The following is a 19768-nucleotide window of genomic DNA, read 5'->3' on the forward strand; positions in this document are numbered from 1 at the left end:
CCAACTGATTAAAATGCTCTGCCAACAAAGATGAATACCAGTAATTTGCAGTGGAGGTCTGGTGCTTTGCAAAATTTCTGTGTGTGCATCCTATCATTTGCGAATTGTGTCCTGCCTAAATCTGTGAAATGCCACGTTTATAGTATCCATACTGAAAACTGCATTCACGTTGGACCAGTGTGGGAGGACAGATCGGTCTTTGTTCTCCAAAAAAAAACGAGCGGCAGTTCTGAACGTAAAATCTATATCCTGGCCAGACACTGCTAACCACAAACTTGTTTTTACAACGTGTCTTTATTTTCATTCCAACAAAAAAATTTAAATTTCCCAACAAAGATTAATCTGTGGCTCTGAAACTCTAGCATTCCCGCTCTACGAGTGCGGTGAAGTACAGCCGCGCAGAGTTCGGCTCGGGCGCTCCTGAAAGCCAGAGGTTGGGTCGGGGGGTTGGAAGCGAATTCTCTGCTCCGAGTTTAGCTCCCGGTTTTATATACTCTTATCCCCCGTCATGGGCTCTCTGGCTCGACTGGTGCTCTTCACCTGGCTCGTTCTACCTTTGTCTGGCGCCGAGTCAGGAAAGAAAAGATCCATGCGTCAGAGGGACGAGGAGCTTACAGAAAGGGTAACGTTTATGGTTTTACAGTGTTGGAAGGGATAACTACAACGCTCATTTTCGTTCGGGGGGTCTGGGAAGCAATTGCACCGAGGAGGTTGGTGAATCTCGCTGACCTCCTGCATAACCGTGGGGAACAGTTAGACATTAGATTAGGACCAGAGGGCACAGCCTCAGAATAGAACGACGTCCCTTTAGAACAAAGGTGAGGAGGAATTTATTTGTCCAGGGAGTCTGTGGAATTCGTTACCGCAGACGTTTGTGGAGGCCAAGCCATTGGTTATATTTAAAGTGGAGATTGATTGGTTTTTGATTAGTAAGAACTTTAATACAGGCGCAAGAATGGAGTTGAAAGGGATAATCGATTGAATGGTGGAGTAGAACAGATGGCGGAATGGCCTGTTTCTGGTTTTATGGACATCAATGTACTGTACAATTTTTCCTTTGTTATTCACAATAGAAGGACAGGATTTTCTCTGTGGGGAAGGGGGAAGGTGAAGAGAAATGTGGTTTTAGACAGTGGTGAGCGGCTTTATAGAATTCTCAGGCCTATGAAAAGTTGGAAGCCCTTCAAATAAAATAAACAGTTTTGCTAGTTTTCCATCTAGAATGATACCAGGACAGTTACATCACACATCTCATATGCTTACTTAATTACCTGGACCCAGGCTCCTCACAATGAGGCTGTGTCACAAACGAGAGAAAATCTGCAGATGCTGGAAATCCGAGCAACAGAATCGAAACGCTGGAGGAACTCAGCAGGTCAGGCAGCATCTATGTATAACCCAGATTAAGTGAACCCAAAGATGTAATGTTAGAAAGTTCCACCTATGGAGGGAAGAAAGCAAGATTTACTGATTTGAAAACAAGAGATTTTGAAAAAAAGGGCTATGCGAGGGAGGGGTGGGCTGGACACAGGACGGACAAGGAGAGAAACACAGCAGTGATTAAAAGGGGCAGACATGAATTGTTAAGAGTGGAATTAGTAGTGAGTATCTTTACCCTACTAACTTGAAAACTTCAGGGTGATACCCCTGGAGGAGAGGCAATAACGATAAAAGATTTATTGAAGCTACGGCTATAACACGCAACAGCTATAACAAGACAACGTTGGCAGAGACGAGTGTCCAAAATTCCTACTGTGCAGTTGGAAATTAGTTCTGTAAAATCATACCAAGGGATTTGGTCAAGTTTTGGTACAAGTTTGTGAATTGACTTTCCGTGGACGATCAACTATTTCGTCCAATGAATCAAGAAACAAGATGGCAAGCCACCGAAGAGTCGAAGAACCAGCGCGGGAACGAAATGTGTAATGACGCCGAGGATTTAATAATGTTAGATGTATTTTGTTAATGTTAGAATTTATTTTCATTCGAAAAATCCGAATTTGATCTTCTGCAGGAACTGATTATTTTTGCAGACTTTGATCGGTTACTGAATGAGATTTATTCTGTTTAAGAGTTGTGAAGTTGGAAAATTGTTGTGAAAGGAGTTAAACTGTATATATAATTTTTGAATTTAAACTTGTAGATATATTGCCTGGAACTGAAACTGAATTTAAATATAATACTTGAGAATAGGAATTATATTTGTTTTTTTTTAACTAACTGGGGATAAGTAAAAAGGAAAGTTTAGTTTGTAAACTTTTAAATAGGGAATAACACTAGATCTAATTAGTTAGAGAAATTAGAGCAATAAAGGAATCTCTCTGATTCTAATTAAAAAGGAATTTGTTGTGGTTTGATATCTAAGGTCTGTACTTGAACTGCTATTAGGAATAAACCTGGTCAGGCATCAGATCTCTCACTGGGGGAGCATTTTGGAGATAGTGATCACAACTCTATCTCCTTTACCATAGCATTGGAGAGGGATGGGAACAAACAAGTTAGCAAAGTGTTTAATTGGAGTAAGGGGAAATATGAGGCTATCAGTCAGAAACTTGGAAGCATAGATTGGAAACAGATCTTCTCAGGGAAATGTACGGAAGAAATGTGGCAAATGTTCAGGGGATATTTGCGTGAAGTTCTGCATAGGTATGTTCCAATGAGACAGGGAAAAGATGGTAGGGTACAGGAATCGTGGTGTACAAAGGCTGTAATAAATCTAGTCAAGAAGAAAAGAAAAGCTTACGAAAGGTTCAAAAAACTAGGTAATGATAGAGATCTAGAAGATTATGAGGCTAGCAGGAAGGAGCTCAAAAAAGAAATTAGGAGAGCCAGAAAGGGCCATGACAAGGCCTTGGCAGACAGGATTAAGAAAATCCCCAAGGCATTCTACAAGTATGTGAAGAGCAAGAGGAATACACGTGAGAAATTAGGACCAATCAAGTGTTACAGTGGAAAAGTGTGTATGGACTGGAGATAGCAAAGGTACTTAATGAGTACTTTGCTTCAGTATTCATTACGAAAAAGGATTCTGGCGATTGTAGGGATGACTTAAAGCGGTCTGAAAAGCTTGAGCATGTAGATATTAAGAAAGAGGATGTGCAGGAGCTTTTGGAAAGCATCAAGTTGGATAAGTCACCAGGACCAGACAGGATGTACCCCAGGCTACTGTGGGAGGCGAGGGAGGAGATTGCTGAGCCTCTGGCGATGATCTTTGCATCATCAATGGGGACAGGAGAGGTTCCGGAGGACTGGACGGTTGTGGATGTTGTTCCCTCATTCAAGAAAGGGAGTAGAAATAGCCCAGGAAATTATGGACCAGTGAGTCTTACTTCAGTGGTTGGTAAGTTGATGGAGAATTTCCTGGGAGGCTGGATTTATGAACATTTGGAGAGGCATAATATGATTAGGAATAGTCAGCATGGCTTTGTCAAAGGCAGATCGTGCCTTACCAACCTGATTGAATTTTTTGAGGATGTGACTAGACATATTGATGACAGTAGAGCAGCAGATATAGTGTATATGGATTTCAGCAAGGCATTTGACAAGGTACCCCATGCAAGGCTTATTGAGAAAATAAGGAGGTATGGGATCCAAGGGGGCATTGCTTTGTGAGTCCAGAACTGGCTTGCCCACAGAAGGCAAAGAGTGGTTGTAGACAGGTCATATTCTGCATGGAGGTTGGTCGCCAGTGTTGTGCTTCAGAGATCTGTTCTGGGACCCCCAATCTTCATGATTTTTATAAATGAAGTGGAGGGATGGGTTAATAAATTTGCTGATGACACAAAGGTTAGGGGTGTTGTGGATAGTGTGGAGGGCTGTCAGAGGTGACAGTGGGACATTGATAGGATGCAAAACTGGGCTGAGAAGTTGCAGATGGAGTTCAATCCAGATAAGTGTGAAGTGGTTCATTTTGGTAGGTGAAATATGATGACAGAATATAGTATTAATTGTAAGACTCTTGGCAGCGTGGCAGATCAGAGGGATCTTGGGGTCCGAGTCCATAGGATAATCAAGGCTGCTGCGCAGGTTGACTCTGTGGTTAAGAAGGTGTGCAGTGTATTAGGCTTATTCAATCATGGGATTGAGTTTAGGAACAGTGAGGTAATATTGCAGCTATATAAGACCCTGGTCAGACCCCATGTGGAGTACTGTGCTCAGTTCTGGTAGCCTCACTATAGGAAGGATGTGGAAACCATAGAAAGGTCGCAGAGATTTACAAGGATGTTGCCTAGATTGGAGAGCATGTCTTATGAGAATAGGTTGAGTGAACTTGGCCTTTTTTCTTGGAGTGACGGAGGGTAAGAGGTGACCTGATAGAGAGTGTATAAGATGGTGAGAGGCATTGATCATGTGGATAGTCAGAGGCTTTTTGCCAGGGCTGAAATGGCTAACACGAGAGGGCACAGTTTTAAGGTGCTTGGAAGTAGGTACAGAGGAGATATCAGGGATAAGTTTTTTACAGAGAAAGTGGTGAGTACGTGGAATGGGCTGCCAGAGACGGTGGTGAAGGCAGATATGATAGGGTCTTTTAAGAGACTCCTGGACAGGTACACGGAGCTCAGAAAAATAGAGGGCTGTGGGTAACCCTAGGTAATTTCTAAGGTAAGGACATGTTCGGCACAGCATTGTGGGCTGAAGGGCTGTATTGTGCTGTAGGTTTTCTATGTTTCTGTGTTTCTATTTGGAACCTAAATAGAGTGTTGTTATTTTGAATTGTTCTTGCTCATTTAAATATTTTGTGCGTACTGTTTTTTTTCTTATAAACAAACCTTATTTCCGGAAGTGTGTGGTTTTTCTATTCAGTGCCTCCTTCCGATACCAGAATCTTCTGATGGCCTACTAGCAACTAGTGTAATCTGACTTTCTCAAAGAGTGCAGGAACTAGCCTCATGCAATAAAACCAGTGCTACACAGATGTTACATAGAACTTGGCGAGCCAGCCAGGAGGCAGTTTATTAGATAAACAGTAGCATACTGATCAGTATACAAAGCACTAAGAGAATATTATTTTTCAAACTCACTTGTTCAATTAAGTCCTACAGTGAGAGAAAATGTAAGTCATAAAGGAAATCCCAAATGCTGTTTTAGTCGATGGCATAACTGGAACAGAACAAGATGAGGAAATACTGGACTTCCTTAAAGTATACAGTATGGTTCATTTACCAGTTATTCGTCTAACCGATCCTGGTGAAGAATTTTCCAAGTCCTTCATAGTAGAGAATCATTTTGACTTTGCGTTGCAAGATCTCCAGCCCTTCCTACCATACACTCAACAGGCAAGTGTGACCAAAATGTTTTTACCGTGTAATTACTTTAGCCAGTGTTTACACTCAGAAAGTTGGAAAATACACCACTCAAGATTACCTTGGTGAGTTGAAAACGCAGTGGGAAAGATTATAATTAAGTCTTGAGAGATGTTAGCCCAGATCAGTAAAACCCTTACTACTGAGAGTAGGGAAACAGTCACTGTTGTAACTGCTGATGATATACATAATAAGACCAGAACTCTTCAATTCAGAGCAGACTCCTCTGATACTAACCAGCCAGAAATAGCTCTGTCTGCTATGCAGAATAACTCAATCCCTGTAATACAAACTAATGGAGTTACAGTAAAGCTATCCCTCTCTCCCAGTGATATAAACCCTCCAGATATTCAGAGAGTCGTAGTGGAGCACATTGCGCGCAGTAATGACTTGATGGTTCATGGAAATCCAAACTTCTTCTGGTAGAACCCCTCGTCCACCTAATGAGGCGGATTATGAAACTTGGCATGCTAGTATTGAACTGCTCTTTTAAGACCCAAGTGCGTCTGATCTTCATAGAACACGGAAAATATATGTAAGTATTCTTCCACCAGCTTCTGTCATAATCAAGTCAATAAGCCTTGGAGCTTCACCTGCTATTTATGTACAACCCCTAGATTCAGCTTTTGCCACCATGGAAGATGGTGATGAATTATTCACCGAATTCATGAACGCGGTGCAGAGCACAGGTGAAAAACCATCTCCCTACCTACAGCAACTACAAGTAGCATTGACACTGACTGCAAAGCTAGGTGGAGTTGCCAAAACTGAGTCTAACAAGCATCTCTTAAGGCAGTTTTGTAGGGGATGTTGGGACCGTTCCCCAATGTAAGAGTTGCAACTGGAACGGAGAAAACAAAACCCATCCTCATTTACTGAACCATTGACATTTTTATGCACCGAGGAAGACAAGCATGCTTCTCGAACCACACGCATGAAGCAGCATTTAGGAGTAGCCAAACCACATGCTGTTATACAGTCTCAGACCACAGGTGCCTGTAAAGAAGATGATGTAGCACAGCTAATTTCAATTACTTCTCAACTGACTGAACAAAGCTGAGCTTCAAAGTCAGCTAGTGCTCTACAAGCTACAAAAGAGCAGAAGGGAGAAGCGAGCTTTAAGATAGCAAGTGATATGCCACCAGAAAGAAAGGCTGATGCAGAGGATAACACGAGAGGGAATTTCTTTACTCAGAGAGTGGTGACTGTGTGGAATGAGCTTCCAATAGAAGTGGTAGAGGCAGGTTTGGTATTGTCATTTAAAGTAAAATTGGATAGGTATATGGACAGGAAAGGAATGGAGGTTTATGGGCTGAGTGCGGGTCAGTGGGACTAGGTGAGAGTAAGCGTTCGGCACGGACTATAAGGGCCAAGATGGCCTGTTTCCGTGCTGTAATTGTTATATGGTTATAAGGATAACATGAGTCCACAACCACTAACAAACAGCCAAGGGTACTGTTTTAAATATGGCAAAGATGGGCACGTAGCCAGCTCTTGCTGCTATGAACCAAATCTGGCATTAATAGCTGAAAAGAGAAGGCAGCTTGAAAAGAGACGGAGTGAGTGGGAGTTGAGTTGTGGCACTCGTAAGCCTCATTTTAAATCAGAAGCAGGTCCTGTTGCAGGACAGATGGGGACTGACATTGTGCAAGCTATATGTGAGAGTCATCTTATCCAAGAAATAGAACCTGCTGCAGATTTTGCCATTGCATATGTTCAATCCTTAACTAGCTTTCAAGTGCTATTCCTGACAGTTATGCACAAGAAAATCAGTGTGGGGGATTACCAGTCATTTCTCATCTCTGATGCTGAGATTACAAACTCCCTGTTAGCAGATCCTTGTATTAGGGAAGTCATCAAGCAGATGGAAGCTAGAGAAAGACCATCCCCTTCAGGGAGAAATGCAAACTTCAGACTACCCTCCCTTCTCAGAGAATGGGATCATCTAGAGCTAAAAGACAGAATTAACCAGAGATAAAACAACATACCAGCGTGTTTTACCTGAAAAGTTTCAAACTGAGGTACTCAAGAGTCTTCACGATGACTTTGGTCACATGGGTATTGACCGTACCCTGGATTTAGTCAGAAGCCAATTCTATTGGTCCAAGATGGCTGCTGATGTGGAACACGAGATTAAAACGTGGTCTATGCATAAGAAGAAAGATCTTGCCTGAGAAAGCTGCTTCGTTAGTGAATATTGTGATTACTCAACCCTTGCAGCTGGTCTGTATGGACTTTCTTACATTAGAATCCAATCAAAGTAACACAAAAGATGTGTTAGTAATAACTGATCATTTCACTGAATATGCTTTGTCTATTCCTACACCTAACCAAAAAGCCAAGACAGTTGCAAAGTGCCAGTGGGAGCAATTCATCTTGCATTATGGTTATCCTGAGTGCCTACACAACCATAGAGGGTCTGACTTTGAATTCCACTTGTTTAAAGAATGTGTGAGATAGCTGGAATTCAAAAAGTCAAAACTACACCATATCATTCCAGAGGAAATCCTGTCGAGAGGTTTAACAGGACCCCCTTAGATATGGTGGAAACCCTGGAGATGAAAGATAAAAGTCACTGGTGAGAATTTGTGAAATCCTTAGTCCATGCTTATAATTGTACTAGGAATGAGGTGACTGGCTTTAGTCTGTATGAACTAAAGCCAGCCTTCCAGTTGACTTAGCTTTCAGACTACCCTTGAAAGACAAACATGGTAAATCACTTTCTCAGTATGTACAAAATTTAAAATCTCATCTTGAGGAAAGGTTCAAGATAGCAGTGGGTAACTCAGAGAAAATGGCAGACCAAAACAAGACTAGATATGATAAATATGTGACAGCTTCAGGGTTGAGAGAAGGAGACCGAGTGTTGCTAAGAAATGTGCATCAACGAGGTAAAAACAAACTTGCCGATAAATAGGAAGAAATAGTCTATGTAGTGGTGAGCCAAGCTGGTGATCTGCCTGTTTACAAGATACGTCCTGAGAACCAGTCTGGGCCCATATGAACATTACACGGGGATCTATTGCTCCCTCATGGATTTCTTCCTTCTGAAGACAATGTACAACTTTCTGTTGTCCCTGTTTACAAGTACACATCTCACAGTGCTAAGAATGAACGATCGGTTGAAGAGGAAGAAAATCCAATTAACTCTGAAGAATTCAAGGATGAAGTTTATTACCTCAGACTAAGACTTGACATTGTAAATGAACCTTCTAAGAGTAGAGAAACCTGTGAACAGTTACACAGAAGAAGGGTGGACTCCAACTCAAGCCCAAACCAGTCATTGGTGGCAGAAACAAGTGCTAGAATCCCAAAGAAATGCAAGTTACTTACCTGATATAGAGGAACCCAGGGTAGAAAGTAACTTACCCATCAGTCCTGAGGAAAACCCTGTGGAAGAAACAACAAATGCGGATTTGCGTAATCTGTGTATCCCACCTGATGGCAGATCTGGAAATTTCGTCACTCCCAAATGAGTTTGAGATTCAACAAAAAACGGAGACACGTGATGAAGTGTTGACTAGAAAAGACATGACAAATGAAAATTCTCACAAAGAAGAGCCTGAACTCAGAGGGTTTTCTAGACACAGAAAAACCTAGAACACTAACATGTCCTGAGCTAGGAAATCCTTTAGTGACAGTAATTCAGTCCCATTTCCAAGTTCTGAGTTCAGCTATTGTAGAGACTCTTTTAGATTTTGCAAACGAAGAACACCCCAAACCCATTAGGGTGCAACCTGTATCCGTATGCAAAGGGACTTGCATAAATTCAAAGGGGGAGGCTGTAACCCAGGTCAATTAAACCCAAAGATGTAATGTTAGAAAGCTCCACCTGTGGAGGTTGAAAACAAGGTTTACCGATTTTTTTTTAAAGAGAATTTGAAAAAAAGTGCTATGCAAGGGCGGAGCTTGGCTGTCTCAGGCATGGACAAGGAGAGAAATACAGCAACAATTAAAAGCTGAAGATATGATTTGTTAAGAGTGGAATTAGTAGTGAGTATCTTTACCCTACTAACTTGAAAACCTCAGGGTGATAGCCCTGGAGGAGAGACAATAGCGATAAAAGATTTATTGAATACGGATATAACACGCAGCAGCAATACAAGACAATATTGGCAGAGACAAGTGTCCAAAATCTCTACCGTGTAGTCGGCAATTAGTTCTGTAAAATCATACCAAGGGATTTGGTCAAGTTTTGGTACAAGGTTGTGAATTGACTTTGCATGGACGATCAACTATTTCATCCAATGAACCAAGAAACAAGATGTTGAGCCACCCAAGAGTCGATGCACCAGTGCAGGAATGAAATGTGTAATGACGTTGAGGATTTTGTACGGTTAGATGTATAAGTTTATTTTCATTCGAAGAATCCGATTTTGATCTTCTGCAGGAACTGATTAGTTTTGCAAAGACTTTGATAAGTTACTGAATGAGATTTACTTTGTTTAAGTGTTGTGAAGTTGGAGAATTGTTGTGAAAGGAGTTAAACTGTATATATAATTTTTGAATTTAAACTTGTAGATATATTGCCTGGAACTGAAACTGAATTTAACTATAATACTTGAGGATAGGAATTATATTTGTTTTTTTAACTAACTAGGGATAAGTAAAAAGGAAAGTTTAGTTTGTAAACTTTTAAATAGGGAATAACACTAGATCTAATTAGTTAGAGAAATTAGAGTAATAAAGGAATCTCTCTGATTCTAATTAAAAAGGAATTTGTTGTGGTGTTGGAGAATTGTTGTGAAAGGAGTTAAACTGTAAATATAATTTTTGGATTTAAACTTGTAGGTATACTTCCTGGAACTGAAACTGATGTTAACTGTAATACTTGAGAATAGGAATTTGGTTTTCTAACTAACTAGGGATAAGAAAAAGGTAAGTTTAGTCTGTAAACTTGTAAATAGGGAATAACACTAGATCTAAAAGGAATCTGACTGTTTCTAATTAAAAAGGAATTTGTTGTGGTTTGATGTCTAAGATTTGGAATCTAAATAGAGTGTTGGAATTTTGGATTGTTCTTGCTCATGTAAATAGTTTGTACATACTGTTTTTTTCTTATAAACAAACCTTATTTCCGGAAGAGTGTGGTTTTTCTATTCAGTGCCTCCTTCCGATACCAGAATCTTCTGATGGCCTACTAGCAACTAGTGTAATCTGACTTTCTCAAAGAGTGCAGTGACTAGTCACGTGCAATAAGACCGGTGATACACAGGTGTTACATATGGAAAAGAGTACAGTTGACGTTTCAGCCCGAGACCCTTCAAAAAGGACTGAAGGTCCTGTATGTTACTTTTATTCCCAAGTGTTTTCTGGGTTACTGAACTGTGAAGTAACTGGCTTATTATGTCTTGGATATACCTTGGGAGTAGCAAATCACAGGGAATTTAGAAAGCTGAGAATATTTAATGTAGATTGCAGACCTTATGAACAAAAATGTTACAGGAGATTCTGCAGATGCTGCAAATCTTGAGCAACACATGCAAAAGGCTGGAGTGACTCAGCAAGTCAGGCGGCATCCAAGAAGGAAAATAAACAAAGATTCAATAATACATTTATTATCAAAGTACATATGCAGTAAACTTTGATTCATCTTGCCCACAGACAGACATGAAACAGAAAACCATGGAACCTGTTCAAAGCGAAAAAGCAAACCCCTCCCCCGCATGCAAAAAACAAATTGCACAACAGAAAAAAGAGCGAAAAAAACACAGAACACAAAACACATAATTGAAGAGTCCAGCCATTTCTGACTGAGACTTTCCACCAGGACTCGATGGGATGAAAAATGTTACAAATCAGGACCTCTCCCATCACAATTTCCTCGATGTTTGAGCAAGTAGTTAATCAGAATCAGGTTTATTATCTCTCTGACTTCGATGATGTAAAATGTGTTGTTTTGCAGTAGCAGTACAATGCAAAGACATAAAACAAGTTACAAAAATAAATAAAAGAAATAAATTAGGTGGAGGTAGTGTTCATGAGCTGATGGACCATTCAGAAATTGGATGGCAGGGGGAGAAGCTGTTTCAAAATTATCCTCCCCAGTGCGTGTAAGGAGAAGAGGGCAGATTGCAGAAGGTGACGGTCCTTAGTGATGGATAACTCCTCTTGAGGTACTGCTCCTTGAAAAAGTCCTCAGTGATGGGGAAGGTTGTGGTAATGAGGGAGCTGACTGAGCCTGCAACCCCCACAGCCTCTTACAGTCCTGTTCATTTGAGCCTCTATACCCACCTTTGATATAACCAGTCAGCATGCTCTTGTCCATACATTTATAGAAATTTGTAGGAGTCTTTATGGCATTCTGTAGATGTGAATTTTCTCAAGTACTTGCAAGTACTGTGGTGAAAATTTAAAAAATGCAGATGGTAGAAATGAAAATGTTAGCTGAAAATACTGCTGACCGTCAGCAGGTCAGGCCACGTCTGTGGAAAGACAAACCGGATAACTGTTCTAGGGTGACCCGAATCAGTTAACATGTTGCACTAAAGTACAAAACACCATGTAGGAAACTAGTGGAATAAATCTTGATTTAAACAATTATATAATAGTTCCAGTAGAAGAATGGAGTGGGAAGCAACACACACAAAATGCTGGAGGAACTCAGCAGGCCAGGCGGCATCTATGGAAGTCAACATTTCGGGCCAAGACCATTCTTCACGCCAGCATTTTGTATGTGTCATTTTGGATTTCCAGCATCTGCAGGTTTTCTCATGTTTGTGAATGGAGTTGGAAGCGCTGTAATTTTTTCCAGAATATAATGCTTAGTTGCTGATGAATCATTGCATATGAAGACTTCCAGCAAGCTTCCACAGACATCTGGTCACATCCATATTCCTTTCACATTGCTTTTCTTCTAACCTTACTTGCCTTCTATCTTCATTATCTTAGGGAAAAAAATCACTGTCTACTCCAAGAATTGCCTATTTTAAGAAAATCCCACATTTCTATCCAGCTGCTAATCACCTTTCCTGGACCCCTAGACAACCATTTGTTGAAGGCAGCTTATTCACAGCTCCCTGGTTCTTAGCTTCCAGTTCCATTAGATAATCACCTGCCTTGCTTCCTGACCAGCGACGAGAAGATGCTTTGCGTAATCTTTGCTGTTGCAATTTAATTGGAATTCCACTGTATTCATCTGCACGTGAATGTTAGACTAGACCTCATTCCTTTCATGAAGTCTAGTTTTAGTTCAGAGATGCAGTGCAATAACTGGCCCTTCTGGCCAACGATCCCACATTGCCCAATTACACCCATGTGACCAATCAACCTACCAGTCGGTATGTCTTTGGACTGTGGGAGGAAAACAGAACACCCGGAGAAAACCCACACGGTCATGGGGAGAACGTACAAACTCCTTACAGTCAGCGGCAGAATTGAGCCTGGGTTGCTGCCACTGTAATAGTATTACGCTAACCACTGCGCTACAGTGCTGTCTGTGATTTTATTCCCATTCAGTCCTTTTCTTCACTGTGTATAATTCTATAAAGCAGTATTCATTTATGGACAATCTCCAAATCATTAACAAGAACTCTTATTGTGAGCTACCTATAAGGCACCACAACTTCCCACCCTCCATCCTCACTGATCCACTGAGGACTAAGCTGGCAAATTACTTTCCTGTCCATTCACCCAGTGACTAATACCCCCTCTGGACTGGGTCCCGCGATATTAATGCTCACCATCGTTCCCAGTAATTTCCCAGATAACTTTGTGGTGAACTATTATACTGGTATTTTGGGCTTGGGGATGCTTTGTTCATTGGATGGCAGTGGCCACCCTCTTTACAGAGCAGTCCTATATATGATTTTATTTTATGGAGATACAGCACAGAACAGGCCCTTACTGCCCTTTGAGCCATGCAGCCGGCAATTCCCTGATTTAATCCTAGCCTATTAATAGGACAACTTACAATGACTAATTAACCTACCAGCTGGTATGTGTTTGGACTGTGGGAGGAAACCAGAGCGGTGGGAACTGAACTCGGGTCACCTCTACCACGCCGCATAAGCTTCTTCATGAAATATTGTTGTTCTTGTTCTCCTCAAGGCATCCAATGGCAGTGGAATAACATAGAACAAATATAGAACATAGACATCCACAGCACATTACAGGCCCTTCGGCCCACAATGTTGTGCCGACCATGTCACCTACTCTAGAAAATGCCTACAATTTCCCTACCACATAGCCCTATATTTTTCTGAGTTCCATGTACCTATCCAAGAGTCTCTTAAAAGACCCGATTGTATCCGCTTCCACCACCACCGCCGACTGTGCATTCCACCACCCACCACTCTCTGTGTGAAAAACTTACCCCTGACATCCCTCTGTACCTACTTCCAAGCACCTCAAAACTATGCCCCCTCGTGTTAGCCATTTCAGCTTACTAATTACACTTACTAATTCTTTGTTTTGGTTGTCACTCTCAGCAAACCTTGCTGTTCTCTTAATTTACTGACATATTTAAACTTCTCTTTCCTAACAAACTACTCAGTTCGTTTTCACAAGCCACCTCTCAGCGTTGCACCCTCATGTGATCTATCTATCTGTAGCTTCAGCTCAACAACAGAAACATTGACTTGTTCCCACAACCTAGGGACTCACTTTCACGGAAACTTCATCTCATGCTCTGAATATTTATTGTTTTTTTATTGTTTATGATTGCTATTACTATTTATTTTTTTCTTTCTTTTTGTATTTGCCCAGTTTCTTGTCTTTTGCAGACTGGTTGTCCAGCCTGTTGGTGTAGTCTTTCATTCCTTCTATTATGGTTATTGGATTTATTGAGCATGCCTGCAAGAAAATGAACCCCTCGGTGTACTTGGTGGTAACATATATGTACTTTGATAATAAATTTACTTTGAATTTTGAACTATGTTACAAGGAGTAAATCACAAAATGTAACATTCTTATGATTCATTGCACCAATTTGATAGAACATTCTGGATTGCTTTGGACAGCGACATTTGACTGTAACTGACAATCTGTTCTCACTTTATGTGCAGTATAATGGGCTGTGCATGCGTGGTTCACCAGGTTTCCCTGGCCGGGAGGGTAACCCTGGAATGAACGGCATCCCAGGAACGCCAGGAATCCCAGGACGTGACGGGATCAAGGGGGAGAAAGGTGAGTGCCTGCAAGAGCGCCTGGAGGAGCCCTGGAGAATCAACTACAAGCAATGCGCTTGGAAAGCACTCAACTATGGCATTGACCTCGGCAAAGTTGCGGTGAGTAAGCTTGCTTTGTGAATCCAAATCTGAATCAGCTTTATCATCACTGGCACAAGTTGTGAAATTTGTTGTTTTGCAGCGGCATACAGTGCAATACATAAAATATCCTGTAAGTTTTAATTTCTAGATAATATATTTTTATATATAAAATCAGTAGTGCAAAAAGAGAGCAAAGCTGTGAAATTCATGGGTTAATGGACTGTTCAGAAATCTAATGGTAGAAGGGAAGAAGTGGTTAAATCATAAAGACTATTTCGTCCAACAATCTACTTCATTATGAATTATGATCTTCCACCTTTTTGTTTACCCTCACAGAACTTCCTCTGTATCTGTTACACTTTATTCTACATTTTGTTATTGTTTTACCTTGTTCTTCCTCGATGCTCTGTGTAATGAATGGATCTATACAAAAAATATGCAAGACAAGTATGTTGGTACATGTGACAAAGCAAACCAATTCTAATTACAATATTATGAGATAAAAAAAGTTCACTGGTTTGTACTGGCGAAGAGGCACAGCATGAATTCTGATTCTTAGACTCCCCAAGACCAAAAAAAAAATTTTTGCTATGTGGTTCCTCACTGAAATTCATTGTTGCATTTACACCCTCATCACAACTGCTAGCATTTTAGGGATCTACAGTACATGGTGAAGTGATATCTGATCCAGCCATTACAACTCAACCTTGAGACCCCAGAAAAGGAATCCCAGGGTTCTGGATTATCACTGCAGAAAGCAGGGAATTGCTCCCACCAGTTTGTAAAGTTTTTACCCAAGTTAACAGAATTTTGTACTAGTCTTGCCAGCCACATTTCTCCTAGTGACAGAACAATAGGTTACTATTCCGTGCCTGATCTGCCTTTGGAAAACCTCCTGATAATAATCTTTAATTTCCCTTTAGGTTTTGTGCTCTTTTCTTTCTCCTTTCATGGCATGACTGATTCTAAGTCTTTATGGACCTCAGGCGATCCCAAACTCTTGGCCTCTTGAAGTGTAATCGTGACTACAATGAAATAAAAGGTTTGCAGATGCCTTCAAAGGCATTGTGATAAATGTCAGTAGGCTGAAACGACCCCCTTCAAGTCAGAAAGCAATGAAGAATATATCAAGTTTGTTTTGATGAAGTTGATTCTTGGATAAATGTTGGCCAAGATTCCAGGATGAACTCTCCTAATCTTCTGCTAAACAGTGCAATGAGATATTTCAACACCCACAGAAAAGGTAGACAAGACCATAGTATCATATCCAAAAGACAAGGCATTAGAAATACCACACTCAGTGGTACATTGAATATCACCCTGGGTAGTTGTGCCAAGCTGGGACCTTCTGTTGCTGAGATAAGCTACAGATCACAGTTTTAGAGTTTACAGTCACGTATGTTTCTCAGGCATACGCAAAAGAGCTCCAACTTTACTCCATTTCTTGTAAATGAGATTCTTAAGATTTAAATCAGCTTTGTGATCTTTTTGTGCCCTACCACCAATTCCTAACACACTACTTAATCCCTTAATAATTTAACCTGGGCACATTTCTCATTCCTTCTTTCTGAGAACAGTTAGTGAACAAAGTCAATAAATGTACCCTCAAATGCCCATCTTATCAAATGCACTAATAGTTTCAGACCATGCTCAGTACCATATACCTCATAGACCTCCGAAAGCCAACATCAATCAAAATTCTTACTTAACTTCCATTTTAATTACTTCCCGCTCACATCTGTGACACCAAAGCACAATGGTTAGTGTAAGACTATTAAACCACCAGCGACCTGGGTTCAATTGCACTGCTGTATGCAAGGAGTTTGTGTGTTCTGCCTGTGACCGTGTGTTTCCTCTGGGTACTCTGCCTTCCTCCCAGTTTCCAAAAGCATATGGGTGAATTGGTCACGTGGGTGTAACTGGGTGACATGGACTCTAAATATACACTCAGTGGCCAGATTATTATGTTCCTCCTGTACATTATAAAGTGTCTACTGAGTGTATGTTTGTGGTCTTTTGCTGCTGTAGCCCATCCGCTTCAAGTCCGACGTGCTATGCACTCAGAGATGCTCTTCTGCACAACACCATTGAAAGGCACAGTTATTTAAGCCTTCCGGTCAGCTTCAGCCAGTCTGGCTAATCTCCTCTGAACTCTCTCATTAACAAGGCATTTTTACCCGCAGAACTACCACTCACTGCATGTTCTTTTTGGGGTTTTTTTTTTGCACCATTCTCTGTAAAATCTAGAGACTGTTGTAAGTGAAAATCCCAGGAAATCAGCTGTTTCTGAGATACTCAAACCAGCCTGTCTGGCATCAACGATCATTCCATAGTCAAAGTCACTTAGATCACATTTTTTCCCCATTCTGATGTTTGGTCTGAACAACAACTGAACCCCTTGACCATGTCAGCATGCTTTCATGCATTGAGTTGCTGCCACTTGATTGACTAATTAGATACTTGCATTACTGAGCAGGTGTACAGGTGTACCTAACAAAGTGTCCACTGAGTATTATTAATAAATAATACATACGTACGTACATACTTAACACCCCTTCAAGAAACAAAGTCAATATTTCAAGAACACATCATCAGAACTCAAAAAGTGGTAAGCTAAAAAGCAGGTGGAAGCCAAGACAGAAAGCATTCAGAAATGTGAGCAATAGTTTTTTGTTCTCTCTCTCTGTTCTATCAGTTTTGGATTTCTAGATATAGTTTAGAAAGCTGACTTCATTGTGTATCGTATAATCTGTGCCTTTCACAAGAGTATGAGATTAGGACTAAGATGGAAAGGATAGTTTGCTTTCTGTAGTTTTTGCTCATTCAAGCAATGTGGCCATCACACACGCACACACACATCAGCATTTAGAGAAGCGATCTCCGCTGAGGTGGTCATCAGCCTGCAGTGTCCATGTACAAACGGGCTGAGGTGGCCATCAGCCTGCAGTGTCCATGTACAAACGGGCCGAGGTGGTCATCAGCGGGCAGTGTCCATGTACAAACGGGCTGAGGTGGTCATCAGCGGGCAGTGTCCATGTACAAATGGGCTGAGGTGGTCATCAGCGGGCAGTGTCCATGTACAAACGGGCTGAGGTGGTCATCAGCGGGCAGTGTCCATGTACAAATGGGCTGAGGTGGTCATCAGCGGGCAGTGTCCATGTACAAACGGGCTGAGGTGGTCATCAGCCTGCAGTGTTCATGTACAAACGGGCTGAGGTGGTCATCAGCGGGCAGTGTCCATGTACAAACGGGCTGAGGTGGTCATCAGCGGGCAGTGTCCATGTACAAACGGACTGAGATGGTCATCAGCGGGCAGTGTCCATGTACAAACAGGCTGAGGTGGTCATCAGCCTGCAGTGTCCATGTACAAACGGGCTGAGGTGGTCATCAGCCTGCAGTGTCCATGTACAAACGGGCTGAGGTGGTCATCAGCGGGCAGTGTCCATGTACAAACGGGCTGAGGTGGTCATCAGCGGGCAGTGTCCATGTACAAACGGGCTGAGGTGGCCATCAGCCTGCAGTGTCCATGTACAAACGGGCCGAGGTGGTCATCAGCCTGCAGTGTCCATGTACAAACGGGCTGAGGTGGTCATCAGCCTGCAGTGTCCATGTACAAACGGGATGAGGTGGTCATCAGCGGGCAGTGTCCATGTACAAACGGGCTGAGGTGGTCATCAGCGGGCAGTGTCCATGTACAAACGGGCTGAGGTGGTCATCAGCGGGCAGTGTCCATGTACAAACGGGCTGAGGTGGTCATCAGCGGGCAATGTCCATGTACAAACGGGCTGAGGTGGTCATCAGCGGGCAGTGTCCATGTACAAACGGGCTGAGGTGGTCATCAGCGGGCAGTGTCCATGTACAAACGGACTGAGGTGGTCATCAGCGGGCAGTGTCCATGTACAAACGGGCTGAGGTGGTCATCAGCCTGCAGTGTCCATGTACAAACGGGCTGAGATGGTCATCAGCGGGCAGTGTCCATGTACAAATGGGCTGAGGTGGTCATCAGCCTGCAGTGTCCATGTACAAACGGGCTGAGGTGGTCATCAGCCTGCAGTGACCATGTACAAACAGGCTGAGGTGGTCATCAGCCTGCAGTGACCATGTACAAACAGGCTGAGGTGGTCATCAGCCTGCAGTGTCCATGTACAAATGGGCTGAGGTGGTCATCAGCCTGCAGTGTCCATGTACAAACGGGCTGAGGTGGTCATCAGCCTGCAGTGTCCATGTACAAACGGGCTGAGGTGGTCATCAGCCTGCAGTGTCCATGTACAAACGGGCTGAGGTGGTCATCAGCCTGCAGTGTCCATGTACAAACGGGCTGAGGTGGTCATCAGCCTGCAGTGTCCATGTACAAACGGGCTGAGGTGGTCATCAGCGGGCAGTGTCCATGTACAAATGGGCTGAGGTGGTCATCAGCCTGCAGTGTCCATGTACAAACGGGCTGAGGTGGTCATCAGCCTGCAGTGACCATGTACAAACAGGCTGAGGTGGTCATCAGCGGGCAGTGTCCATGTACAAACGGGCTGAGGTGGTCATCAGCCTGCAGTGTCCATGTACAAACGGGCTGAGGTGGTCATCAGCCTGCAGTGTCCATGTACAAACGGGCTGAGGTGGTCATCAGCCTGCAGTGTCCATGTACAAACGGGCTGAGGTGGTCATCAGCCTGCAGTGTCCATGTACAAACGGGCTGAGGTGGTCATCAGCGGGCAGTGTCCATGTACAAATGGGCTGAGGTGGTCATCAGCCTGCAGTGTCCATGTACAAACGGGCTGAGGTGGTCATCAGCCTGCAGTGACCATGTACAAACAGGCTGAGGTGGTCATCAGCGGGCAGTGTCCATGTACAAACGGGCTGAGGTGGTCATCAGCCTGCAGTGTCCATGTACAAACGGGCTGAGGTGGTCATCAGCCTGCAGTGTCCATGTACAAATGGGCTGAGGTGGTCATCAGCGGGCAGTGTCCATGTACAAACGGGCTGAGGTGGTCATCAGCGGGCAGTGTCCATGTACAAATGGGCCGAGGTGGTCATCAGCGGGCAGTGTCCATGTACAAATGGGCTGAGGTGGTCATCAGCGGGCAGTGTCCATGTACAAATGGGCTGTGGTGGTCATCAGCGGGCAGTGTCCATGTACAAACGGGCCGAGGTGGTCATCAGCGGGCAGTGTCCATGTACAAACGGGCTGAGGTGGTCATCAGCGGGCAGTGTCCATGTACAAACGGGCTGAGGTGGTCATCAGCGGGCAGTGTCCATGTACAA

General features: G+C 42.7%; 1 protein-coding gene across 1 annotated transcript in view; it reads left to right on the forward strand.

Annotated features, from left to right (window-relative positions):
• The first annotated feature begins 356 nt into the window (after window positions 1-356).
• The window catches only part of LOC140730920 (collagen triple helix repeat-containing protein 1-like), a 54771-nt gene continuing 35359 nt past the window's right edge, over window positions 357-19768 (forward strand). Inside the window, exons 1-2 of the mRNA XM_073051994.1 lie at window positions 357-622; window positions 14309-14530. Of these exons, the coding sequence (XP_072908095.1) occupies window positions 509-622; window positions 14309-14530 (336 nt within the window). The 5' untranslated portion in view covers window positions 357-508. The remainder of the gene's footprint in view (window positions 623-14308; window positions 14531-19768) is intronic.

This window comes from Hemitrygon akajei, chromosome 1 (genome assembly GCF_048418815.1).
Source record: "Hemitrygon akajei chromosome 1, sHemAka1.3, whole genome shotgun sequence".
In the NCBI taxonomy this organism is placed as follows: domain Eukaryota; kingdom Metazoa; phylum Chordata; class Chondrichthyes; order Myliobatiformes; family Dasyatidae; genus Hemitrygon; species Hemitrygon akajei.